The 27,666-nt window shown below is 44.7% G+C and overlaps 1 protein-coding gene across 1 annotated transcript in view; it reads left to right on the forward strand.

Annotated features, from left to right (window-relative positions):
* Positions 1-27,666, forward strand: part of LOC139226208 (dynein axonemal heavy chain 9-like) — a 373,005-nt gene that overhangs the window by 15,343 nt on the left and 329,996 nt on the right. The window contains exons 2-10 of the mRNA XM_070856837.1: positions 772-965; positions 2,550-2,708; positions 7,296-7,426; positions 9,585-9,796; positions 11,859-12,092; positions 17,121-17,288; positions 19,531-19,647; positions 21,502-21,652; positions 24,946-25,060. Coding sequence (XP_070712938.1) covers positions 772-965; positions 2,550-2,708; positions 7,296-7,426; positions 9,585-9,796; positions 11,859-12,092; positions 17,121-17,288; positions 19,531-19,647; positions 21,502-21,652; positions 24,946-25,060 — 1,481 coding nt within the window. The remainder of the gene's footprint in view (positions 1-771; positions 966-2,549; positions 2,709-7,295; positions 7,427-9,584; positions 9,797-11,858; positions 12,093-17,120; positions 17,289-19,530; positions 19,648-21,501; positions 21,653-24,945; positions 25,061-27,666) is intronic.

The following is a 27,666-nucleotide window of genomic DNA, read 5'->3' on the forward strand; positions in this document are numbered from 1 at the left end:
TGGAGCAGCTCGGAGCTAGAGACAGCACAGACTGTAACAAGCGTACCATGCGTATAGTGCCTCTGTGAATTTACGGAGGGTAAAAATAAAGAAAGGCTTGCATTTATATAGCGCCTTTCACGACCACCCGACGTCTCAAAGTGCTTTACAGCCAATGAAGTACTTTTGGAGCGTAGTCACTGTCGTAATGTGGGAAACGCGACAGCCAATTTGTGCACAACAAGCTCCCACAAACAGCAATGTGATAATGACCAGATCATCTGTTTTTTGTTATGCTGATTAAGGGATAAATATTGGCCAGGACACCAGGGATAACTTTCCTCCTCTTCTTCGAAATAGTGCCATGGGATCTTTTATATCCACTTGAAAGGGCAGATGGGGCCTCGATTTAACATCTCATCTGAAAGATAGCACCTCCGACAGTGGTGCGCTCCCTCAGTACTGCACTAGAGTGTCAGCCTAGATTCAAGTTGCTGGAGTGGGACTTGAACCCACAACCTTCTGACTCGAGGCGAGCGCGCTACCCACTGAGACACAGCTGACACTGTGGCTCATTTGGAGCAGGAAAGAAAGCCTCTGTGAACTGGCATGAGGAAGTTCAAGGGAGAAAATGCCTCTGTGAGAAGCAGTGGAGTGACTGTTGCCTTTAGGGCAGTGATCATCTGATTATTAAATAGGAATAGCCCAATTGTATATGCGGATTATGACGTGGAATGAGAGGGTGATTTACACTACTCTGAATTGACCAAAGCTATCTGTCACTCTCCCTAGGTGGTAGTGCCGGTTTTGACCAACAGCAGGAATCACAACAAATGGCCGCAGGTTGTGTCCCAAGATGTCATGCGTCATGTCCACAGCCTGAAGAGCAATATCTTTGTCGTCGTGGGTCAAGTGAAGGGCAAGACTCTGCTGCCTTTGCCAGTTGGAACAGAGAGAGCTGCAGCTGCGTATGAGTTGGGGAAAAAGTAAGAACCATATTTTGTAAACTTCTCTTTGTGAGGAAGGGTGAGATTCTCTTTTAAAAGCATTTTTCTCCTCGCCTCCTTTCTTAGTTTCCTAATGCTATGAAACATCCGCTGGGGACCTTCTCCCGGGCCTCTCCCAAAGCTGATCCAAAACCATGGTGGGGGGGGTGCATGAGGCCTAGCCCTTGCCTGACTTTCCGTTCTCTCTTCTTTGGGGAAGTCTCTGGCTCGAGTCTGCTCATTCTGATCTGGCTGTCAGTGCGATCTCAGCATTCGGAACAAGTTAGGTCTTGAGTCAAAATGCCCCCAGGCACATTATAGTGTCACTTCAATGGAAAATAAAATCAGATAGGCATTCTTTCTTGCTCCACATGCCCTACCCTCTGTTAATTCACAGAGGCACTCTACCTCCTGGGTATGGCCCTTATAGTCTGTAAGATGGGCTGTTATGAGCCATTTGCCGCTTCTGGCAAAGACCAATTTCACCCCCTATCATTTCATTTAAGAATATACACTATTTTTTGCCTTGGTATATAAATTAGGTTCTAATACCACAAAACTTTATCAATTAAATTAGATTCTAATACCATAAAACTTTATCAGGAAGATATTGTTGGTAAGCAACTTTTTTTAGATAACAGTCCCCTGTCTTGGAACACTCACACACACTGCAATAGAATGAGGCAAAGCAGGTTTGTATTATTTTTAAGTGAACTCCACCAGATCCTTCATCTTAGCTGCACTGGTTCAGGAAGGCCTTGATTGGAAGCCAATAAGTCAAGGCAAAGCTGTCTGGATTTTTTTGCCTTCAAAAGTATCACCATTAGAAGCCTAGAATCGGTCACTTGTCCGTCCTGTGGGCCTCTGGAAATATGTGACCTAATGAGACCAAAGAGAGGCAGAAGGAAAGCAGAATTGGTGGGTAGCACGCCTCAGAACAAAGCTGCCTACTATAAGATATCAGCTGGAGATTCAGGGCAGGATGTTCTGCACCGACTGGAGAGGGCAGTGGATCAGGGAGCCGTTCTGTGGACTCCCCGATGTCGGTTGCCATTTCCAAGATTTTCCATGGGATGTGATGGCCAATGTTAGAAAACCTATTTGGGGGTGTCTTCAAGAGATAGAATAATGGCGGGAGTAAGTCATCCTGACAACATCTTAGCAATGCAGTTGCATTTCTAGCTATTTCTCGAATTCAGTATTACTAGGAGTTGGGGGGGGTGGGGGCTAGAATTATCAAGGGGCTGTAGAGCCATTTTCAAAATGTTCCCAAAAATATGTTTCTTCCAGCCAGGGGTCACTGACCATGATTTTCTACCCACGGCCCAACTCCCCCACCCCCCCCCCCACCCCCTAACCCAACCCGAACTAGTAGTGTAAATACCACTGGAAGCCTGCAACAACAGTTTAAATGAACGTGACCCCCGGGAAGATTCCCTGGAATCAGCACTCAGGGGAAAAGGCAGATAGAAAGACCACCACCAGTAATCTGTCAGGATTCCTGCCAGATCATAAAATCCAGGCCTCGGGTTGAAACATGTGTGTCAATATTGTATGTAATGTATTTCTCCCATCTCCTTGCAGTGGAGACATCCGAAACAAAGGGGTAGTGCATGCTGTTGAGTCTGTGACCATTGATTGGAGCCACCAGATCAGTGAAGTGCTAAAGAGGGACTCCTCTGAACCATTGCTCGAAGGCTGCAATCCCAACCCGAGTGTGGAACTGGAGTTCTGGAAAAACAGGTAACAGAGCTTCAAAACACCCTGGAGTTGAGGAGGGCACTGCACCAACAGGCCCCTTTAGAAATACTGTTCCAAAAGGCTACTATTTCCCATTTTTTCTCCCTGTTTCTTTTCCTTTATTTTTTTAATTAAAGGGGCATTACCTTTGTAGGCAACTTTCTGGCAATTGTTCACAGATAAACACACTCAAGTTAAAATACATCGTTGTGATGAGATAAAAAAAAGAAAGACTTACATTTATATAGCGCCTTTCACGACCACCGGACATCCCAAAGCGTTTTACGGCCAATGGAGTGTACACTTTTGGAGTGTAGTCACTGTTATAATGTAGGAAACACGGCAGTCAATTTGTGCATAGCAAGCTCCCACAAACAGCAATGTGATAATGATCACATAATCTATTTTTTAGTGATGTTGATTGAGGGATAAATATTGGCCAGGACACGAGGGGGAACTCCCCTGCTCTTCTTCGAAAAGTGTAGTTTGATCTTTTACATCCACCTGAGAGAGCAGATGGGACCTCGGTTTAACGTTTCAGCTGAAAGACGGCACCTCCGACAGTGCAGCACTCCCTCAGTACTGCACTGGAGTGTCAGCCTAGATTTTTGTGTTCAAGTACTTGGCATGGGACTTGAACCCACTACCTTCTGACTCAGGCAAGGGTGCTACCAACTGAGCCATGGCTGATACTTGTGTAACACTTTTGCTTTCCTACAAATATATAAGTTTGCAATTATATTTTTTCACAAAAGCATTGCCCCACTTAGCTCCCCCATTGACAGCCAGTTTACCCAGTGAGAAGCTGAGCTACACAAGCTCCCAGGTTCGATTGCTAGTCTGTGCTGTGTTTATCTCAGCAATTAGGGGCTGTTCAATGGCCTTAGTGTATCATCATCATAAGCAGTCCCTCGAAACGAAGATGACTTGCTTCCACGCCTTAAAAGGATGAGTTCACAGGTGTTTCAATGAAGGACCTAATATTCCAGGTCCCAAACTACATATTGAAGGGCGGAAGATGCCTGGGCGTGGATTTTTTTAATGTGTGGTGGCTGTTGCACACCAGCCACCACATGGGCTTGACAGAGCCAGGTCTTGGTCCAGTGGCAAGGATTAACCAAGACAACTGGAGACCAGCTCTGCTGCACGGACCTGGTGCGCACACATATTGCAGTGTGGGCTGGCCCGTGCTGCCCCTGGGCCCTCGCCTCTTCTGGGCCCCGAACTCACACCTCTTCTGGGCCCCGATCACGTCCCTCTGCAATCTCTCGCCGCTCTTTCGCCGTGACCTCGCCGCTCCTGTTTTACCTGCCCACGCTCCAATCACCGACCTGGACCTTGATGACGTCCCTCTTCGCTGCCATCACCCTCCTGCACCAGCTCGCGCTGTACCTTGCAGTGGTATGCCACCACGCTGCCCGTGGCCGCCGTTCGCCGCTCCTTTTATGGCTCCGACCTGCCGCTGGTGATCTCTCACAGGTCAGGGGTAAAGGGGTATCAGTCAGGGTTTCTGCTCCTGAATCGCTATCCAGTATTCTGAACCTTAGGAATGTGCGAGGAGATGACGGGGTCATTAGATTTCTGTATTGCTCTGTATTTATTGGCTTCCAAGCACTTAGGCCCCAAGTTTCCACATGATTTGCTCCTGATTTTTAGGAGCAACTGGTGTAGAACGGAGTATCTTGGAAATCGGAATTCTCCACATTTAGTTTTCTGCAGTTCTAGTCAGGTAGAACAGTTTCCCTTTGGAACAGAATTTTTTTTTCAAAAGGGGGCGTGTCCGGCCACTGACGCCTGATTTCAAAGTTGCCACAGTGAAAACGTACTCCAAACTAACTTAGAATGGAGTAAGTGAAGATTTTTGAACGCTTGAAAAAACCTTGTCTACACTTTAAAAAATCAGGCGCAGGTTACAAATCAGGTGTAGGGAATGGTGGGGGGGGGGGTGTTTAAAGGGAAGTTTACAAACATTAAACACTTCAGTTTTACAAATAAAGAGGCATCATCAATAATAAATGATAAATACATCAATAAATCAACCAATAAATCAATCAAAAAAAATTAATAAGAAATTTTTTTTTTATAAATCAATAAATAAAACATTTTCTACTTACTGACTGCAGCACCGGGAGTTTGGGGGGGTGGGGGGGAAGGAGAAGGGGGAGGGAGGCTGAACGGGCCGGGCCCGAGACTTCGGGCAGGGCCCGTCCCCAGCACCAGATTTACAGATAGGTGGCGTTGGGTCGGGTCGGGGGGGTGGTGGAAGGAGGTCGGTTCGGGTCGGGGGGAGGGAGGGAGAGGGAGGTCAGGTCAGGGGGAGGGAGGTCAGGTCGGATCCAGTCCAGAGGCGGGGGGGTGGTGGGGGGAGCGGGTGTCGGGTCCGGTCTGGGGGCGGGGTGGGGGGGGGGGGGCGGGAGCGGGTGTCGGGTCCGGTCCTGGGGCGGGGGGGGGGGGGTGAGCGGGTGTCGAGTACGGTCCGGGGGCGGGGGGGGGAGCAGGAAGTGGGAGTCGAGTCGGGTCGGGAGGAAGCAGGAGCTGGCCATGGGAGGAGCCTTATTCACGCAGCCCCAGTGAGGCCATTCGGCCAGGGCTAGGGGCTGATTGCTTCGGGCCCCTCCCACACAGTTTTGGGTGCAAGGAGCTACTGCACTTGCGTGCCCACTGTAGCGTGCATGTGCAGAGGTCTCGGCACTGTTTTCAGCGCAGGGACCTGGCTCCGCCGAGGGCCAGAGAACCTGCAGGGAGGTGGAGAATACGGAGGTTTTTTTAGGCGCCGTTTTCGGCGCGAAAAACAGGCGCCCAGCTCTGAGGGGCGCCTTTTTCGCCGCGTGTGGAAACTTGGGGCCTTAATTCTGTTGCTGTACATTACAATCTGTTCTGCAATCATAGCACTGGCTTACATAGCGTAGCTGATGGTGTATTTCCAACAGTTTGTTATTTGTGGTGGAGTACCACATAGAGAAGGGATTGAAAACCATTGCCATAAAATTCAGTGTATGAATTGCATGTTCATGTAGGTAATTATAACATACAAACGTATGAGTTTGACTTGTGAAGAAGATTTCAAGGTAGAACATTGTAAACTCTGAACATTGCATAAATAAAATGTCACTTGTGTCAGGGAACTAAAATCAAAGCCAAAGGTGCACACTCGTTTAATTTACTGTATTTAGTGTAACCATCCATGCTATCCCAATGTCATGAATCCAGCAATTTTAATAAGAATCTGGGTTCTAATTACTGTCCATGTTTGCAATGAAAACTATGCATTATGGCATTTTTCTTTCTTTTCTGGTCTCCCTGTACCAAATATCATCAAATAGGCTGCTCCTAAGTGTCTGACACAATCCTTCTGAACTGGCGACGAGGAGGGTTGTGCTTAACCTCTGCTGGGCATCCCTGTACAGTGGCAAGGGCAAGAGCTGCAAACTGGTAGTGTTGGGCATTGGACCTGTGGCTTATGACTGCTGTGCATTGTTAATCCAAGTTATTCCTTCCACACAAAATCCATAGCTATTTAAAAAGAAACGGCTTTAGCAGAAAACATACTTCCTTTTCACCCTAAGATTTAGTTGTAGATTTGTGCCTGTACTTATCAAATGCTTAGCACAGGGGACATTTCTGGAGTAAATCCGGAGAGCCAACTTGCGCATAATTCACTGAAGTATTCTTTCCCATCCATGGGGAAGCTCCGATGTTTTATTTGGTGTCAACTCCTCATGGCCTGTTAGGCTGGTAATGTACCATATGAAGCATCACGAGTGAAGAGTGGCCTCTTATCATTTTGTAATGCAGCTCACTCACATGGCAAAACTTACCATTCTCCACCATTTTGCTGCTGATTCTCTTCGGGTGTGTTCATTTCTGCCTATGGGTGTACTTTCCAAGAAGGAATGAACAAAATTGAAGGTTTGTGGAAAATTAAAATCTCTCTCCTTCTCGAGGTAGATGGGAGTGATGAACAGAGCAGTGAATGTTCCATAGAGGGAAACCCTGTCCTATTCTATGTTGGGCGAGCAGTTGGATCAATAAAACGACCTGAGCTCTCCCGGATTAGGGAAGTAAAAGCCAAGGTTCCACTCGCTGTTGCTATCCAGTGACAGCTACTGGAAAGTGTGCGTGGATGTTGCGGGAGGAGAGGCCCAGGCTGAAGGTTGAAGCCATCTGCAGTCAAATAGCTGTTGATATTCAATGCACAGGCTCAAACTTGAAAAACGGCCATATTGGAAACAACCGTGAAATCACGGCCCAGCAAAGAGCTAACAGTCATTGGGACGGAGGCAAGAACATCACTGGGAAAAGGAGTCATGTAATAAATGACATTGGACAGTTTCTCTAGAAAATTAACACAAGAAAAAAAACCTATCGGCAATGATGATAAATTAATTGTGGGTCTTTGCTACAGTTGCCTGAAACTCCTTGCATTTGTTTGCATGAATTGTGAAGCTTGGTGGGTAGTTTTCGAGTTATCTATAGGATGTACTAGAGAATGATTTTCTGCTTGCATTGCCAGCACTGTACTGTCAACAAGATGTATTGCTGATGTATTCACTAATTATTTTTGCTTGATGATTTCACTCCCCACCTTAGATGCAGTAATCTGGAATGTATTTATGATCAACTAAGGTCCAGAAAGGTGCAAAAGATGGTGAAGCTGCTGGAGAGGATGGAGAGCAGCTACTTCCCGGTCTTCAAAACCATGTTCAGTGACGTTGTTGCAGGTTAGGCCTCAAACTCCATAAATAATTAACCAAACGTCCTCGGAGCTCCCTGATGGTGTTGGTGAACTGTAAATTAATCGAGAGATCGTGGCGGAGCAACGGTGAATGTTTGTGGCGGAGGTGCGGCAAATGGGGGTATGAGGCCCAGAAGAGCCGAGGACCCAGGGGCAGTACAGGCCAGCCCACATGGCGATATGTGTGCGCACTAGGTCCATACAGCAGAGCTGGTCTCCAGTTGTCCTAGCTCTGTCAATCCCGTGTGGTGGCTGATGTGCAATGGCCACCACATGTTAAAAAAATCCACGCACAGGCATCTTCCACCCCTGGAGTTCAGGACTGGAATATTGGATCCTCCATTGAAACATCTATGAACTCCTCCCTTTTGATGTGGAAGCAAGTCATCCTCTTTCGAGGGACTGCCTATGATGATGATGATGATGATGAATCGTTTATTATCAATACTGTTCATCGACTTGCGATTTCATTCTTCTGGGTCACTTTAATTGTGATGTACATGAACATAGGAACAGAAGTAGGCCAATTAGCCCCTCGAGCCTGTTCAGCCATTCAGTGAGATCACAGCGCATCTGCACCCTAACTCCATATATCTGCCTTTGCCCCATATCCCTTAATACCTTTGGTTAACAAAAATCTATCAATCTCAGATTTAAAATTAATAATTGATTTAGCATCAATTGCCATTTGCAGAAGAAAGTTCCAAACTTCTACCAACCTTTGTGTGTAGAAGTGTTTCCTAATTTCACTCCTGAAAGGCCGGGCTCTAATTTTTAGCCTTTACCCCCAGTCCTAGACTTCCCACCCAGTGGAAATAGTTTCCCTCCATTTACCCTATCCGTTCCCCTTATCTTGAAAACTTTGATCAAATCACCCCTTAAACTTATAAATTCTATTGAATACAATGCTAGTTTGTGTACTCTCTCCTTGTAATTTAACTCTTGGAATACAGATATCCTTCTGAAGACAAGATATGAATCATGTGTCGGATAGATGGTTATTTATATTAGCTTCAGTGAGTTAAAAACAGTGAATGCTGGTAGAGCAGCAGCGATTTACAGAGGAAGAAAGTCAGAAAGTGAAAGGATGAAGAATACATTAATGGCCCATGTAATAAAACCCAGAAAATGCTGGAAATACTCAGCCGGTCCGGCAGCATCTGTGGAGAGAGAAACAGAGTTAAGGTTTCAGGTCAATGACCTTTCATCAGAACTGGAAAAATGTAGACATGTAGCAGTTTTTAAGCATGTGCAGAGCAGGGAAAGGGGGGAAGGGGGAGAAAAGAACAAAAGGGAAGGTCTATGATAGGATGGGAGGCAGGAGAGATTAAAAGACAAAAGGGGATGATGGTGCAAGGCAAAAGGAGATGGTAATGGGACAAGTTAGGAAACAAAAGATGAGTCCAGGTTAATGACCATTCATCAGTTCATCTGGAAGAGGTATAAATGGGAATGGCAGAATCACCACAGCTGCCATGTGGAAACATTAGGGCTAGAGGTTATGGTCTGAAATTCTTGAACTTAATGTTGAATCCAGAAGGCTGTAAAGTGCCTAAACAAAATATGAGGTGCTGTTCCTCCAGCTTGCTTTGAGAGAACACCTTATCTAGACTCATCTTTTGTTTCCTAACTTGTCCCATTACCATCTCCTTTTGCCTTGCAACCCGCCCGCACTTCCGCCCCTCTCCCGACACCAACACCGCTCCGACCGGAAACAAGAAACAAAGTGCAGAAAATCACGGGGCGGAGGGAACACTTAGAAATCGGTAGGTGCACCCCCTTTCGGGCGGAGGGCGATTTCGGCCCCCACTTGTTTTAATGGAGCGATTCACAAATGCTGGTATGGCCCTGCCTCCATAGCTTTCTCCTGTTTCCCTCTCTCTCTCCAGCAAGACAAAGCGAAAGCAATGCTGGAAATTGCCAACAGCGTGCATACATGTAAGAAGCAGCCACTCTGTGCAGAAGGGTGGCAGACTGTCATGTCCAGTGTTGAACTGCCAAATTCTTGAGTGTTGGTAAACTGGATAAGCCAGTGTAACTGACAGTTGTAAAATTGCTAAACTCTCACATGTAATAAAGCCATGTGTGCTTGAAAAGGTTTTACATTGTCTAATCTGTCTTATTCTTTTCTTGTCTGCTGCCAGCACTGACCGAGGCGAGGGATGTTAATCTGCACTTAAAGCCACTCCAGCGCCATTTCGAGGATATTGAGAATGTGGAGTTCCTTGAGCTGAAGCCCCTGATTAGCTGCCTGATGCACTTGGTGTGCCTGATCTGGACACAATCCAAGTACTACGACACTCCGGCACGTCTCATCGTCCTTCTCCAGGAGAGCTGCAACCTCCTCATTCAGCAGGTACAACGTTTGACACTGCCGTGTGAATTCCAGAGAAATCTCATCATTGTGTAACCATCGTCTTTTCAATGAACCCCTGGCCCCATCCTCTTTGATCCGTGTGGATTTAATTGTTACAGCTCTCAGAAATTGAATTCAGGTGATGGTGCGCTTCCCTATTTGTCAGTGTTTTCCAGTTCCCGCCCCTCCTCTCCTAAAAGACGCGACGTGTCGTGGGACACTGATGTCGGCAGCACTCCAGTATATATTTCCTACTTGGCTCAGCGCAAATTGTTTTGTCTTCTCCATCTTCGAGCTCAGGCTGGAATTGTCAGCATGCTATTTGAGCATTGGCCGGATCCTCTCCTCACCTGATAGCCATATATACCTCCACTTTCAAGCAGGGACTCACTGGATAGTTATCAGAACACTCGTATATTTTTTCCTTGCTAGCTCAGAGACCCGTTTTGTTCTCCGTAACTCAGTGTCACACTGGGTAGTACACTACGCCACTTAGTCACGGGAGGTAACATTTTCCTTTGAAAATAAATTAGCTGTGCATAGTGTCCTCTCTGCTCTTCCCACAGTATGCATCTTGCTGACTGAGGAAGTGTTGCTCTGTAATCGTCTGCTAGGTCATCCTGTAACCAGACCGTTTAAGTCTGTGCTTCTGTGTATAGCCCATGGCTTCACTAGTCACTGCCCCCCCAGTTTTACATTCAGCAGGTTATTTAGAGCAAGCCCATGTGATAAACCAGAATGGAGAGCAGTGGGAATGTAGATTAACTGGAATGTAGGCTGTAATCTTAACTGTAACAAAACATCTTCCAAATCAGTATGGAGCTAGAAATTCAATCCTATTTTTTTTTAATAATTATGAAATGTACTTTTGTAGCTCTTTCACTTCTTTTAAGACCCTCCTTAAAACATACCTCTCTTACCAGGCTTTCAGTTGCCCCTCCTCCTTTGTCTCCATGTCAGTTTTAGTCTGATTACGCTTCTGTGAAGCACCTTGGGACATTTTTTTCTAATATAAAGGCGCTATATAAATACAAGTTGTTTTTGGAGAAGGAGCGGGGGGATGCAAATGGATTTATTTGCTCCTATGCTTAATGTTTGTCATCTACAAAAGCGCCTTAGCAGGTAGTTTGTTCATCACCTTTCTTCAGAGATGACTATCAATTGAACCTGATGGGGTCTTGTGCCCATATATTGGTCTGCATGTTTAATAAAGGTCAGCCAAATCAAAGTGAAAGTCCTGATGTTAAATGCCTTGTGTTAATAAAGTGAGTCATGGCAAAATGTATTCCACTTATGAGGATGACCTCCGCTCCAATGGAATATGAATCCTATTATACCATGACTCAGATCTGGAGACTCCTTTCTGAACACCTAGTGGATTTAAATTATATCACCACCATCTTGTATAGCTGTTTAGTACTTAAAAAAAAACATATGATCTGGTCATTATCACATTGCTGTTTGTGGGAGCTTACTGTGTGCAAATTGGCTGCCGCATTTCCCACAGTACAACAGTAACTACACTTCAAAAATTACTTCATTGTCACTAAAGCGCTTTGGGATGTCCTGAGGTTGTGAAAGGTGGTGCATAAATGCAGTATGTCTTTCTGTTAAAAAAAAATAAACATGTCTAAATAAGACTTTCAAAAATGTATTTGTGAAGAATTTAATTTTTACATAACTTTACCAAGTTAGCACCTTGTTCTTCAGGCCAGGCAGGTGTTTGAGCTTGGCTGTGAACCAGAGCATGGTCCAACGTTCTGCCAGTGCCCCTGCAGTAGCTCAGTATCAGCTGGCACTTATACTCCCTTCTGATTTTTTCCTTCTCCTTGGCACCAGTAGACGCCTCAGTCTGCAGTGAATGCTGTTGAGATTGGTAACTGAGCCAAGTGGGGATTGAACCAACCAACGGCCTTCACATGTCCTGGCACTGAGCATTCACGCTGCCATGTGTGCTACATCCCCAGAGCCACTCCCCATTCAGCCAGTGAGTCAAATCACTTCAAATTTGAGAGCCTCTCCTGTTTCTTCATTGTATTTATGCCATTTTTGCACGGTGCAGGCCCGTGCTTATCTCAACCCAGAAGACATCCTGAAAGGCGAAGTGGAGGAAAGCTTGAGCAAGGTGCGGGAGGCTGCTGACATCCTGTGCCTTTTCAAACAAGTTTATGAGGAAAAGCGAGAAAATCTGCGGAGTTATTACAAAAAAGGTGAAAATGTGAAAGCGTGGGACTTTAATTCTCTCCTGATCTTTGCCCGAACAAACTGCTACCTCAATAGACTTGAGCAGATTGAGGTAGGGATTACAATTATTGCTGATAAATCATAGATGCATTTAAACCCGATGTGAAAATGAATATTGCAAACATATTTTTATTTTCAGGCGCCACCTTGGTGAATGTGGAAGTGATGTCTAGGTACATGTGCTGTTTCAGGTTATCCACTTTAGGCCCCGCTGATTAAATTTGCCATTCCACATGGGTTGATGTTCTGAACCTGGCTCTGATAAATGGTGCAGGCAGCAGACTCAAAAACCACTGTCTTTTCTTCCCTCTTTCATCCTATTAAGTCGCTGAGGTATTTTTTCTAGCACTGCTGGCAGTTATTGTGTGTTGTACAAAAAGTGAAGAAGCACTAAAGCTCCAAACAAGCCTCTCAGAATGATCATATTGCCAAGAAATAAATATCAAGCAGTGCCAATGATGCAGTGAGGTGTTTACTATAAAGAATGGTTGCAGAACTTGAAAAATCTGGAAATTCACGTTTAGTGGAGTATAAGGAGGCACGGGACGAGGACACAGACCCATGTGCCTTGTCAATTTATTTGAAATCCTGAAAGTTCTGCAAAATTTCTCCATGATCCTTGAAAGTAATTGAAACTCCCGAATATCAATGGGCCCTGAAACCCCGGTTTCTTCTTCGCGCGGGCTTTCGGCTAAAAATAGGACAAAAGATGCGCACTTACCTTTTGGTCGAACGCTCGCCAGAGATCCCGGACTCGAGGCCTCCTCTTCTTGCGCAACAGAGCGCGTTCATGTTGGGACGTCTGTAGGTGTCAGGTGGGCCTGGACACCCAATCACGGTAAAGTATTTTCTCATTCATAGTAATAGGAGTTCCGTATTCCGAAACTCCTATTACTATGAATGAGAAACACCTCCAAACACCCAAAAACTACATAAACAGTTAACAAAACACCTCACATAAATACATTATAGAAATTAAAGTTGATAGAAATGTTTTTGAAAAAAAAATATTTGCCGATTTTTAAAAAAAGTTTTAATTATGGTTTAAAATAAAATTATCTGTGGGCAGGGTTTTTAACTTAAATATGTATTTTTAAATTTTATTTTTATATGTTTTTGTCTGTTTTAAAACTCGTACGCTGGTAAAAGTAGGCTATACGCCTGCTTTTATCAGGCGCAAGAGGTTTAAGGACATTCGCAAGTCAAGAGATGGGCAAATAGGCCAATCTCTGCCATGGGAATGTCCTCCCTGAGATACGTAGGATCTGTCAAGATAGAAAAGCCGGTTTTCGACCCATTGCCCACCGAAAACCGGCTTTTGCGATGCTTTCCCGGGTCTGTACACACTCCTTACGTTCCCGGGGAGGCCGGGATTTCAGGGCCAATGTAATTTTAGAACATCTCTTATTCCACAGATGTTTATATGGTACCAACAGCAGAGGAACCTTTGTTTTCCATTGCGTGTTTGGTCATCTCTGTCTATATTTATCCCTAGAAGCTTCAGTTACATTCTTACTAGGAAGATTTTTTTCTACTGAAGTATTCCATGATCACTGTTATAAACAGGGAGAACTCTACACTGACTGATGTAATGCAGTTGCTGCTTGTTACGATAATTGAATGGTGGAGCCATGGTACAGTTAATTCCTTTAGACACATTTAGCATGATGGGTAATTCACTAAGAACATGCATCCCCTACAGACCGACATTATCTGCGTCTTTTCTGAAGAATTTAATCAAAGTGACATTTACTGCCTTTAATATTCTGTTCGAAAGGGGAAATCCTTTGGTCTCGCTTGAGGCTTATTAAGTTTTATTTATGTCCTCTAGTTCTGCACTTACAATCCAATCTTTTCAATTTCCTTTTAACAGAGCTGAACCATGCCCTCTTTCAATCTTTTTTCTCTAAGGAAAATGAGTTGTGAGTTGTGAGTGTATCTTCATTATTTAGTGTGCTAAATCTTGCAAACATTCTCACCATTGTTCTCAAAAGGTGAAGGAATATTGGTGCCGATGAGTGAAACATTTTTTTACTGTTTTTGACCCAGTGGTCAGTGTCACGTGCTCCTAGGTCATGAGTTGAAGTGGAAGTATATTGTTGGGATGGCGTAGAAGATCTTTGTAATGTATTTGCTTCAAGGGTTCTTTGCTTAAGAATTCATAGCAAAACATTGCTATTGAGAACCAGTTGGTTTATTAACAATCACATTACACATTACCAGTTCATCCACCAAGCTCACCTGCCTCATCGTGGATCCCCTGAACATAACTAGCTGGGGTTTTATTGAGTCTTGTGAATATCATGTGACTGGCTAAGACACTCCCAACTCAACAGCTCTATAGACCTGTGAGCATACTCACACGTGCATACATTACAATCTTTACTGTAGATCTGGCTCAAGCTATACATTTTTTTCATTTGGCAAGAACTTTCATTCTGCCCCTTTGAATGACGTTGTGTATTAGAGAGCTTTCTCCATTTCTTTATTAGATATGAATCCAGAATTTAACCTTCTGAATGTCAATGTTTTACCTCATAGACTCACCTTTTCTTTTCCTAGACGTGGACCTGTATTTTGTCTTTGTCTGCAGCACACTGAATCAATCAAATTTAACTGAAAGAGACTTCTCTGAGTCTGTGTGGTCCAAAAATATAATCTGTCTTTCCTTTCAAACTTTAAAGAAAATATATTTTTGTTCATTCATCTATTCTACTCCATTTTGTTTGAGTCACTGCTTTGTATGGTTCCACCTAATTCCCAAGCTCACTATCCTCCTCTTCTTTAACTCACAAAAGTGTGGAACTATTCACATCTCTGAGCTTCTTCCTGCAATCTACAAGCTTCTAAGACTCAAAGTTAATATCATCCAATTTCTACTTCTTGATTGAACTTATCTTATATATGAGCATAAGAAGCGGAGGAGAAGACCACCATGCCCACTAAGCCCATCCCATCCAGACAATGTGCAATAACGCACGCTATTGACCCATCCCCTAATCACACAATCTCCTGGGAGAGGAAAAAAATCTACAATCAATTCAAGTAAAACTCTAGGAAATTCCCCACCAACTTGAAGCATTTGACAAAGTAACACATATTAAGATTTATTAGCTAAATTAAAGCCCATGGGATGAAAGGGACACTGGTAGCATGAATAAAAAATTGGCTAATAGACCGAAAGCAGAGGGGAGTGGTGAACGTTTTTTTTTCTGACTGGAGGGAAGTGTACAGTGGTGTTCCCCAGGGTTCAGTGTTGGGACTACTGCTCTTGTTGATATATATTAATGACCTGGACGTAGGCATACAGGACATCGTTCAAAGTTTGCAGGTGACACAAAACTTGGAGATGGAGTAAACAATGAGAAATTTCATAACAACTTCAGGAAGACATAGACAGACTGGTGAAATGGCCAGAGACATAGCAGATACAATTTAAGAGAAGTATGAAGTAATACATTTTGGTAGGGAGAATGAGGAGAGGCAAAATGAACCAAGTGGTACAATTTTAGTGTGGGTACAATAACAGAGAGACTTAGGGGGCTATGTACACAAATCTTTGAAGGAGGCATGGCAAGTTGAGAAGGCTGTTATAAAAGCATATGGGATCCTTGGCTTTATTTTTAGAGTATAGCATATAGCAAGGAAGTTATGCTCAACCTTTATAAAACACAGGTTGGGCCCCAGCTGGAGTATTGTGTTCAATTCTGGGCACCACACGACAGGAAGAATGTCAAGGCCTTGGTGAGGGTGCAGAAGAGATTTACTGGAATGGCACCAGGTTTGAGGGATTTCAATTATGAGGAGAGACTGGAGAAGATGGGGTTGTTCTCCTCAGAGCAGAGACGCGTAAGAGAACATTTGATTGAGCTGTTCAAAATCACGAATGGTTTTAATAGAGTAAATAAGGAGAGACTGTTTGCAGTGGCAGAAGGGCCACAGATTAAAGGTGATTGGCAAAAGAACCAGAGGCAACATAAGGAAACGCTTCTTTACAAAGCGAGTTGTTGTGATCTGGAATGCACTGCCTGCAAGAGTGGTGGAAGCAGATTCAATAGTAACCTTCAAAAGATAATTGGATAAGTACTTGAAGGGAAAACATTTACAGAACTTTGGGGAAAGAGCGGGGAGTGAGATTATTTTAATAGTATCAAAGAGCCGGCACAGGCACGATGGGCCGAATGGCCTCCTTCTAAGATTCTATGAACTCCGTAAGGCAATCAAGTACATCTCCAGAAGCCCGCAGTTCCCCATAATTCCTTTCAATTGCAACTAACTAGTAACTTACCCTTATAACTGGAAATGTCCTCTTCACCCAGGAACCTGTCAAGTTCTTTTTAAAGGGTTGAAGGGACTCCATACCCATCACATACCTCGGCTGCTTGTTCCAGAGTGCAATGTCACTTTGCGAAAATAAATACTTCCAAACACATTGCCTGCAGTATGGCCTTCTCGTCCTCCTAGCCATATCCAAATCATATAGCCTGTCCTATCTGACTGAGACCAATCCCTTCAACTGTGATCAGCATTTACCCGGTCTCTTTCTTGATCTGTTAACGTTAGCAGGAAGCCCAGCATGGTATAAAAAATGCAGGACACTCTATTCCACTCACGAGTCCATTCCCCTCATTTGTCGAGACTAGCCTCTTACCTGTTGATCTGGTCTGAATTACACTTCCAGGTACACATTTTTGTGAATTTACGCATGTCTTCTCTTCCACTCCTTTCATCCTTGCTCCACACAATCCTTGCTTCAGCCAGGCTTCTCGAGAACAATGAAGGAACACGTTCCGCATCCAACTTGCAATAAATAGAAAAAAAGAGTCGAGGTTTGCAGGATCGCGTGTTCAGGATTAGAGCAAATTTTGTTGAGAATTAGAAAGGTGCTAGTAAACCAAGGAAAAATACGTTAGCCACGTTCTCATGAGGAGAGATATCTTCTCTTCATATCCTCGCACTGTAGGCATCTACGAAGGTCATAATTATAAATCAATTGGAATGCTGCAGTTTAGTAATTATCCGGGAAGGCCAAGCCAGTCAATACTCATTAAAAGGCATTTGTCTTTCTATTCATTATTAGGATTTCTTGGTGACTGCACAAGATATATTTAAGCTGGAAAAAGTTGAGTTTGGAGGAATCCGTGGCAAGGCCTTGAGCCAACAGGTGGTGCAGATGTATGAGGAATTCCAGGAGATATATAAAGTGTTTACAAACCATACATATGACTGTTTGGACCCTGTTAACAAGGTAAGAGATTATCTGATTGCTCATTATACAACCAGATTATGAAGGAGTTTGTTTGTACACTCCATGGTATCTCACTGTACAAATGTGTGGGTAACGGAACATAGCGTGATAGAGACTGACAAGTTAATTTAGTAAGGCTAGAAAAGCAATTTCAAGTGTGCATGTTAACTTATATGTATATATATATGTCTTGCATTTAATGTGTTTTGGTCACACATCAGATACGACATTTAAAAGTATCAAAGATTTTTAAAAGAGATAAAGAAAGCGAGTCATTTGCTCTTGAAGTTTCTAACATTGATCCCCAGTCCTTCCTCGAGCTTTAGGGTTCAGGGCTGGACTTTTGGTTCTGCCCGTTTCGGGGCGGTAATGGCGGCGGGACAGTAAAGTTTGCGCCGGGGAACAGTTTACGCCTCAGTCAGCAAAATTCGGCAGCTGGGCCCTGAGTGTGGGGCGGAACGGTAAAGGAGGCACTCGGCCGGCTGAGCAAGCGAAAATCCCGAGCTAAACAGCCGGCCTCGAAATGCTCTGAGAGAGGCCTGGGGAGAAAAAACCCAGAAAAAAGCTCCCCAATAACATTCCCAATAAATAACTCGCGCCACCACAGCATAAATCGCAAAAACAATTAAATAGAAAACAATCACACTTACCCGAGGTGGACATTACTTACCTCACTGCAGCCGCTACAGCTTGGACCGCCCGCTTTCACAGGCGGTCCCAGCACGGCGCCCCTTCGAAACCGGCCCCAAAAACCCCGGTGGGGTGCTGGAATGCTGACTGCCCACGCATCGCCGCCATTGCCGCCCCTTCAGGGCGAAAACAGAGGCAGCAACAAGCGGAAAATCCAGCCCAAACCCAGGCAACCGCCAACTACAGTAACTTCCCTCAAAATGAGGCCTCCAATTGATCTCGCTTGCCTATTTAGACAACCTCTCTACAAGGATGAACTGAAAACTAGCCTTAAAGGGACAGGCCAAGAAAAGCATTGCTCCATCTTAGCAGCTGACCATCGCAAGGGTGATCAGCTCATATCAACTGTAAAAATTAGATACTTTATTTTCATTGCAATCGAATTAAGATTTTTTAGTGACACATACCCAGTTAAAATGTTCTGGCTTCCAACGTTCTCTTCTGCAAGTGTGCCAGCTGCAGTCTGGGACAGATCATCATGTGTAATATGTGAATCTAAGAAGTGGGTGGCCTGTAAAATGCAACTACTTATATAAACACATTTTAAATAAATTAAATTGTGACTGAATTTTTAAAAAGTCAGTGGGCTAAAAATTCATTTGCTTAGCACCATCCATTAGTGCCTGAGAGGGGCGCTAACGAACCGCTAAGCGCTTACCGCCCAAGCACCGTGCTGTTTAGTGCCTGCCGCGAACTTCATTGGTGGTTTAGCGGCGGCGCTATCAGTTGGTGACGTCATGAGTGTGCAACGCCACGTTAGCGCCGCGATCCTGAACTTTACTCCTTTCACCTGCCGTAGCGCCCGGCGCCGTCACCGACAGGGAGAGCAGGAGTTCTGTGGAAGCTCCCAGGGTGATGTTATAAAATAGGAGCAGGTGGGTGTTCAGTGTAAAATCTGTTAACGTTGCTGTGATTCTGTGAGGCCTGACATTTTGCTGCTGATGTTTCCAATGCTCCCTTCAGCTTTCTCTCATTTTCCGGGTGGTCCAGCTGACCTCCCCTTTAGGCGCTCGGATGCCGGTTTCCTAGCGCCAGAACTTCATTATCCCCGCAACACTACCGGCCCGTAGCACCCTGAGAGTAGCAGGGAACGCTTCCCTTAGTGCTCCACTCCCCTCTTGGGGCGCTAATAGGGAATATCCCGGTTGGAGGCGGTAAACATCGCCCGGTGCTAAAATGAGTGTCCAGGCAGTGTCACCGCCTCTAACCGGGTATAACACATATTTAGCCCAATATTTTTTAACATTTCTATGTGAAATGTGTTAAAATCTTAAACATGTAAAGTTGTATAATGCTTTTAGCTTTGTTAGCAGCTAGTTGAATGAATTTCAAATCCATATTAAAGAGAAAATCTTGCCACAAAGATCTATTTTACAATTCAAATCATTACAAGGATTTTTTCTCCCCATATATTTATTTTTTAACTGACTGTCCTGGAGAGTGAACCAATTCTACTGGCACCATAACTATTCAGTGGGAATTAATTAAAATATTTGAATAGAAACATGTTGATAAATGGACTGTGTTTAAAATGTAATTTCCTCATTCATAGGAATTTGAAGAAGAGTTTGCGAAGTGCAAGCAGAAAGTTGAGGACATAGACCGACGGTTGGCCACTGTTTTCTGTCAGGCTTTCGATGATGCCGCTGACTTGGAGCACGCCTTCAAGGTCTGTTCTGGTTGCGATGGAGATGAACCAGTCGGTGATGTAACTCATTGGGGCATAAAGTTGCAGCGCAGCGCTTCAATGGAGCTGTAATTCGGGCTGCCGATTCGCCATTGCCCGTTTTATCATAGAATCATGGACTAGTACGGCACAGAAGGCCATTCGGCCCATCGTGTTGCGCCAGCTCTTTCGAAGAGCAATCCAGTTACTCCCACTCCCCCGCTCTTTCTCCATATCCCTGCAATTTTTTCTCCTTCAAGTATTTTTCCAATTCCCTTTTGAAGGCTCCTATCAGTGAAGGAATTCCAAATCCTCACCACGCGTTGCGTAAAAAGGTCCCCCCTCATGTCGCTCCCACCCAAGACAAATTTAAACCCCATTGATATTACTTGGTAGCACAACACATAAACACTTGATTAGGATTGTGGAGAGTCAGTTGAGTGGACGACTGACTTTAATGACCCTTCTTGGTGACCTTGTGCCATCCTGTCTGCTGTCCTGGCTCAGTTATAAAGTACCTGGAACAGTGCACCTTGTTTTAGTAATAATGTCATCCAAGTGATACACATACAGAAATGGCTGCGGCGGTATTCATGATTGCTCACCGGCAACAACACCTTGCTTGCAGGAGTAAAAACAGGTATTATTAGAGACTTTAGAGATTGTTAACAATGCAACTTACTTGTTTGATTCATGGTGAAGCTTCTGAAACAAAAGACATTCTCAAGTTATTTCTAGTTCAGGTCAGTAGTGCTTCAGAGTAATCCACAAATCTCTTAATTCTTTTCTGATGCATAGGTCTGGAGTTTTCACCTTTAGGTGCAACCCAAAAATCCTCTTTTTTAACAAACCTATTTTTATTTTTATTATTTTTTTCTCTGTTTCCCACGGCAGCTGGTAATTATTCCACCATTCACATCCTATCTAGACTCATCTTTTGTTTCCTAACTTGTGCCATCACCATCTCAATTTGGCCCATCATCCCTTTTGTCTCTCAAATCTCTCCTGTCTTCCACCCTATCACAGACCTTCCCTTTTGTTCTTTCCTGCCCTCCCCCTTTCAGGACCCCTTACGAATCTGTTACATTTCGAACTTTTGCCAGTTCTGACAAAGGGTCGTCGACCTGAAACGTTAACACTGTTTCTCTCCACAAATGCTGCCTGACCCGCGAAGGTTTCCAGCATTTTCTGTTTTTAGTTCAGATTCAAGCATCCGCAGTCTTTTGCTTTTGTATCCTCCCAATCTCATTCCAATATCCCCAAACTTAAAATGGCCGTAAACCAGCGGAAACAATCGGGGCTCAAGAAAAGCGCTGGAGTCGCACCGCACATTTCTTCTCTAAGTATTGGTTTGCGCGCAGGTTAAGCATGTCTCTGGGTGCAAATGTGGAGGAAACCCGAGGTCGAGATGTTTTATGCAGCCTGTTGTGGGGTCGATCCAGCATTCACTTGCAGCTACAAGTGTTGCATCAGAACAAAGTTACATATATTACAGCTGTCTGAAAGAGTTCACGGTGAAGCAGCAGCACCTGCTGGAGTATAACCACCCTGAGGTGACTGTTCCTGAATCAAGCCTGTCCCGCAGACACTTCAGTGCAGTCACCCTGCTTCTTTAAGGTGGGTTTGCTTATCTCGTATTTCTTATCCCGCCTCTGCAGCCACCTGAAGTGCTTGCTCACCCTGTGACCAGAGCTGCACTGTAGAGAAGTGCTCGTTCCTGCTCATTGCTATATCGTCACCGGGATTGAGACGTATTTCGAGTCACCCATCATGAAAAGAATTGTGCTGGCAGAATCCAATTATTCTTTCTGCTTAAATGTTTATCCGGTTTCTGAAATGTTTCCTCTCTCACTCTAGTTGCTGGATATGTTTGGCAGCCTCCTCGAGAGGCCCCTCATAGCGGCCGACGCCAGTGAAAAGTACCCTCACCTTATCGGCATGTACAGTAAGGACCTGGATGACGTTAAGTACATTTATAACAGGCACATGCAGAAAGAAGCGGAATTAGGTATGGATTCATTTAAATAAACTGTTGCTGATAATAAAGCCTGACGGAAAGCTGTGGGGGTTGGGGGGAATTGCCATTGGAGTTAAGAATTTTGGTTGATATTACAATTTTAAAATAATTTCTCTCTCTTCTCCTCTCTGACGCATTTTTACATACGTTTTATATTCTCTCCCCAGGCTGTGTACCATTTCCTACCCGGGCAGCCTACTCCTGTGCAACTCCTGGTCAGGGTGCTTTGGAGCTATAGGACAGTAGCCATGTATGACTTGTTTTCTGATTTATTCTTCCCTCCCAAGCAGAAGCATCCAGCCTCAATTCTGCGTTTCGCACTGGTGGCATCACCAAGTGTACAAATTTTTTTCTTTTATTTATTCATTCACGGGATGTGGGCGTCGCTGGCCAGGCAGGCATTTATTGCCCATCTCTAATCGCCCTCGAGAAGGTGGTGGTGAGCTGCCTTCTTGAACCGCTGCAGTCCGTGTGGTGAAGACACTCCAACAGCGCTGTTAGGGAGGGAGTCCCAGGATTTGGAGCCAGCGACGAAGGAACGGCGATGTATTTCCATAGCTAGGTGATGGTATTCCCAAGCGCCTGCTGCCCTTATCTTTCTAGGTGGTAGAGGTCGCGGGTTTGGGAGAGGCTGGGTGAAGAAGCTTTGGCAAAGGGAGAAGGAACCATGGGTTTAAGCACCCTTCACCACACCGTACCTCTGTGTTTGTTTCGCTTTAACTCTCCAACTTTGGTGCGTGTGTATGTTATTTTGTTGTGAGGCAAAGCATTTTAGACAGCATTGTTGTTTTGTTGTGATTCCCTATAGAATGTTGAGTCAATCTGCAGAAAGCTCTTCTGTAAAATAGCACTGAATTCTGTAACAAGTCGTGCCTGAGAGGTGATATTTGTTAGGATGTGGATAGGCCTTTAATTTGTTATTCATCTAAACAGAGAATGTTAAATAAGGGTATTTGCCCCACATGGAGAGCTTACAATGATGGGGGAGGCTGCCAGACCAGTGATCCTGAACAGAAGGGCCGAAGTAAATCCATGGGATGGCCAAAAATGGCCGAAGAACCCAGCAAAGCCGGGGTCATGGAGTCCCTGCCGAACTTAACGGCACGTCACATTATCATTCTTTTTTTCTTCCTTTTCCCGCCCATCAGCTGGCCAAATGGATAGTATGGCTGACTGCCTGGCGGGGAAACTAGTGGCAGGAGGTGATAGCCAGGGAACCTTGGAGACGGTCCCCAGCTATCAGGAGAGAGGCCGGCCGCGATCACAATAATATTTAGCTTTATAAACAAAGAATGCAAAAGAAAGACTTGCATTTATATAGCGCCTTTCACGACCTTCGGACATCTCAAAGCACTTTACAGCCAGTGAAGTACTTTTGGAGTGTAGTCACTGTTGTAATGTAGGAAACGCAGCAGCTAATTTGCGCACAGCAAGCTCCCATAAACAGCAATGTGATAACGACCAGATAATTTTTACTTTGGGAGGAAAATTTTCCATTAATTTACTGCAATCTACATTGTGTGATGGAAATGTGTTCATTTTGAACACATTGACGGTAAAGAAAATGTTTCAAATTTTCCACTTTGTCTCTTCAAAGAGCGTAAACTGCCTTAAGAATTTTTGGTGGGTGATCATTGCCCGTATCACAACGATAAGAAAGTGTAGATGGTGCAAGCCATTTTGTCATACAGCCCAACCTTCCTACACTTCCCCATCCTAGCCTTTAACTGGCTCTTGGATGATTCAAGAGATTTAGCCTCCTTTAGTTAACTTTTCTAAACTTTTTCCAGTTACGGTGTCCTTTAGCATATAACCTGCATCATTTTACATTGAAAGACGAGCATGTAACTTACATGCACAATATTAATGTGTGCAAATTGCATGCAACAGTTTTTCAGGAAAATGCACCTTTAGGGAGCTGGGCAAAGGTATGTGTTATTTGTGGGCACTGTTTTTCTGCGGTGCATTGTATGAGAAAACTCACAGTGATTACATTTTCTCCCCGTCCCATCTGCCCAACACAGAGAGCAAGAGTGGTAAAATACTTCTTCCACAGATTTCTTTCTCTTTAAATACGATTAAACATTCCATTATTGTATGCTGCCTGCAACTGGACACGCTCTTGAATATTAATTTTAAAGTATTTTCAATCTGATGATTCATTCTAAAACCTAGTTCTTCAGCCATTTAGTGCTTGAATACATCACATGGTGCAGGAGATCTTATTACAGTGTCAGAAAACCCGCTGTATGCACCACTGTATGTAGGCGCCTTGGGAGTGAATAACATCATTAAATCCTAAAATGAAGGTTGCATTCTATACTTTAAAAATGTCTTTGATAAACTAAGGCACGTCCTTATTTTAATCTCTTTTGGAAGGGCAGGAAGAAAAAGGAGTTTAAAAAAAAATCTGATGCAGAATTTAACCACTGTGCAACTTGTCCATTGTGTGGCGAGGTTTCAAGCAGGAGTGGTTGGAATGTATCACTAATTTTTGCAGCCTCTTTCTTATCCCTTTTAATCTATATTCACAAAGAGAAGAGAGAGAGGCTAGTGACGTTCCACTGTGTAAAATACGGCTATGTTTTGCTGCTTTCTTAAACCTCTTTTTGTAACCTAGCACTACAAGATAATGTCCTCAATACGCATCCCAGCAAAATTTCCAATAGTTCTGTGCAAGTGTTTTAATTTAATAATGAGGGTTAAGCAAGAAAGATTTTTTGAGAACCCCCTTCCCTTTGTTCAAACCAAAGGGACAAATGCTACTTTGATTCAAAAGTATGTCTTGGAGAGAAAGTAATAGCAGAAGTTGTTGCGTTGGGGATGAATGTTTCTGTCTCGGACGCTACCCCAAGCATCTTCATGTGTAGTTATTTTAACGTCACTGTTTGTGACAGTTCCTTTACTGCCAGTGGCTTCCCTAATGGCTGAGCGAGTTTCCTGGGTTGGTAGCAGCTCACCCTGCACAGAGGAAAGTGGGAATAGTTCAGCCCCTCATCTTGCCTGTGGCCATATCTTTTAACCACCTTCCCTGCCAACTGCACATGGCAGCTGAGCTGACACTCCAATGTTTTATAACTCCCGCTCTGTTTATTTTACGTGAAACCTCCCAGCTCTGCCCACCGCACGTGGCATAAAAAGAATGTTCTCACAATTCGCTATTGATGTACATAGCCATGTCTAAAGAATTTGCTTTAATCATTTCTTCCAGTACTGTGAGACTGTGTAAAAAAAAAGACTGATTATTCTCTTTGCTGAATAGGAACGTGTTTTCTGTTTTGTAGGCCGCCCACCTGTGAACAAGAACATGCCGGTGGTAGGGGGCGGGTTACGCTGGGCTCAGGAATTAAGGGAACGGATTCAGATGCCATTTAATAACTTCAGACAACTCACACACCCGTATGTATCCAGTGGGCATCGTTTTGAGAAAGTGTTGAGTCTTCTTCTGTACCTGACCAACTTTTCCCCTTTTAAAGCAAAGCTGGCACAGAAATGTTCCTGGCTTTGACAGGATTTGGGAGCTGAATTAACACCAGTGGATAAACTCCAAGGGGCTTTGGTTATTGTATCAATTCAGCCACCTTGTCAGGGATGCACAAGCGATGCTGGGCTGCGTCTTTGAGCACCAGTGCAGAGCATTGTGGAATGGTACGACATGGTTTCCCCAACAACCTTTGTTGCTGAGCTTCCAGTTTTGCCCATTTTGTCCAGTGTGGGGATGTGCTGACTGGAGATCAGATGCTTTCCCACAGGGAAGGAAAGTTGGAGAGAGAATCATCCCTGGATGGCTCTTGCACACCAAACATGGTTGGTTTGGTCGAGGCCAGGCTGCTTGTCTGCTTGCTTTCTTGGCCATGTAGGTTGTGCTTTACTGGGAGACCCAACTGAGGAAAGGAGATAAATAAGCATTGTGGTGTCCTTACACACGACTATAAATTCACACGAGGCACATTCTGCAGACAAGGTCACTCTGTGACCTGAACCTTTATTCACAGGACCAAGAAGTGATGACCCTGCTTGGGACCTCCCTTTATATACCTGGATGACCAGGTGAGGAGTGTCTCCCACAAGTTCACCCCCTGTGGTCAAGGTCTGCATTTCTTAGGTGTATACAGTGTACAGTGTTGTTATGAAGGTTACAGTTACATGAAGGTTACATACATGACATCATCTCCCCCCCCCAACGTCTTATGGGATCAAAGATTAAGTCTTTCGGGCGATCGATGCTCTCTCGTGGAGCGCCGCAGTTGGGGCTCTGGTTGTTGAGCCTTGGCATGCGTCTCTGTCACCTGTGGTGATTCCGGCTTGTCCGGGCTGGCCGCAGGGACTGTGCATGCTGCTGAATGTTCTTGTTGCTTGTTCACTGGCGGTGGTGCGGGCAACATCTCATGATCTACCTCAGGTTCCTCAGTGTCCATGCTGAACCTTTTTTTTGCTTGGTCCAGATACTTGCGACATATCTGTCCATTGTTAAGTCTGACCACTATGACCCTATTCCCCTTTTTGCCAATTACAGTACCCTCAAACCACTTGGGCCGCAAAGCGTGATTAAGAACAAATACAGGGTCATCGATTTCTATACATCTCCCCTTTGAGTTACGGTCATGGCACTCATTTTGGGACTGGCGCTTGCCCTCAACAATGTCTGACAGGACAGGATGAATGAGGGACAGCCGCGTTTTAAGTGTACATTTCATGAGTAGTCCCGCGGGCGGGACTCCCGTGAGTGAATGCGGTCGAGACCTATAGGCCAGCAGGAGGCGCGCTAGGCGGCCTTGAAGGGAGGGTCCTTGAATCCGGAGCATGCCCTGTTTTATGATTTGGACCGCACGTTCCGCCTAGCCATTGGAAGCCGGCTTGAACGGTGCCGTCCTGACATGTTTGATGCCATTACCCGACATGAACTCCCGGAATTCACAGCTAGTAACCAGGATGTCCAGCAAGCTGTGGGTCGCAAAGACCACACGCAGACTCTCCACAGCGTTGGATGTCGTGCACAAATTTAATATGATACACTCGATCCATTTCGAGTACATAAGAACATAAGAACATAAGAATTAGGAACAGGAGTAGGCCATCTAGCCCCTCGAGCCTGCTCCACCATTCAACAAGATCATGGCTGATCTGGCCGTGGACTCAGCTCCACTTACCCGCCCGCTCCCCGTAACCCTTAATTCCCTTATTTGTTAAAAATCTATCTATCTGTGATTTGAATACATTTAATGAGCTAGTCTCAACTGCTTCCTTGGGCAGAGAATTCCACAGATTCACAACCCTTTGGGAGAAGAAATTCCTTCTCAACTCGGTTTTAAATTGGCTCCCCTGTATTTTGAGGCTGTGCCCCCTAGTTCTAGTCTCCCTGACCAGTGGAAACAACCTCTCTGCCTCTATCTTGTCTATCCCTTTCATTATTTTAAATGTTTCTATAAGATCACCCCTCATCCTTCTAAACTCCAACGAGTAAAGACCCAGTCTACTCAATCTATCATCATAAGGTAACCCCCTCATCTCCGGAATCAGCCTAGTGAATCGTCTCTGTATCCCCTCCAAAGCTAATATATCCTTCCTTAAGTAAGGTGACCAAAACTGCACGTAGTACTTCAGGTGCGGCCTCACCAATACCCTATACAGTTGCAGCAGGACTTCCTGCATCAACAACAATGAGGAACATTTTTCCCATGAAAGGGCCCGCGTAGTCTATGTGAATACGTGATCATGGCCTGGTGGGCCAGGGCCACGGGCTGAGCAGGGCCTCCCTGGGGGCATTACCCAGCTGGGCACACATCATGCACTTGCGAACACAATGTTCCAGGTCTGAGTCAATTCCCAGCCACCATACATGTGACCGGGCAATGGCCTTCATTAGCACGATGCCTGGGTGCTCGCTGTGGAGTTCCCTGATGAATGCTTCCCTTCCCTTCTGGGGCATGACTACCTGGCTGCCCCATAGTAGGCAGTCGGCTTGGATGGAGAGCTCATCCACCCGTCTGTCAAACGGTCTGACC

Source organism: Pristiophorus japonicus, chromosome 16 (genome assembly GCF_044704955.1).
Source record: "Pristiophorus japonicus isolate sPriJap1 chromosome 16, sPriJap1.hap1, whole genome shotgun sequence".
NCBI lineage: Eukaryota > Metazoa > Chordata > Chondrichthyes > Pristiophoridae > Pristiophorus > Pristiophorus japonicus.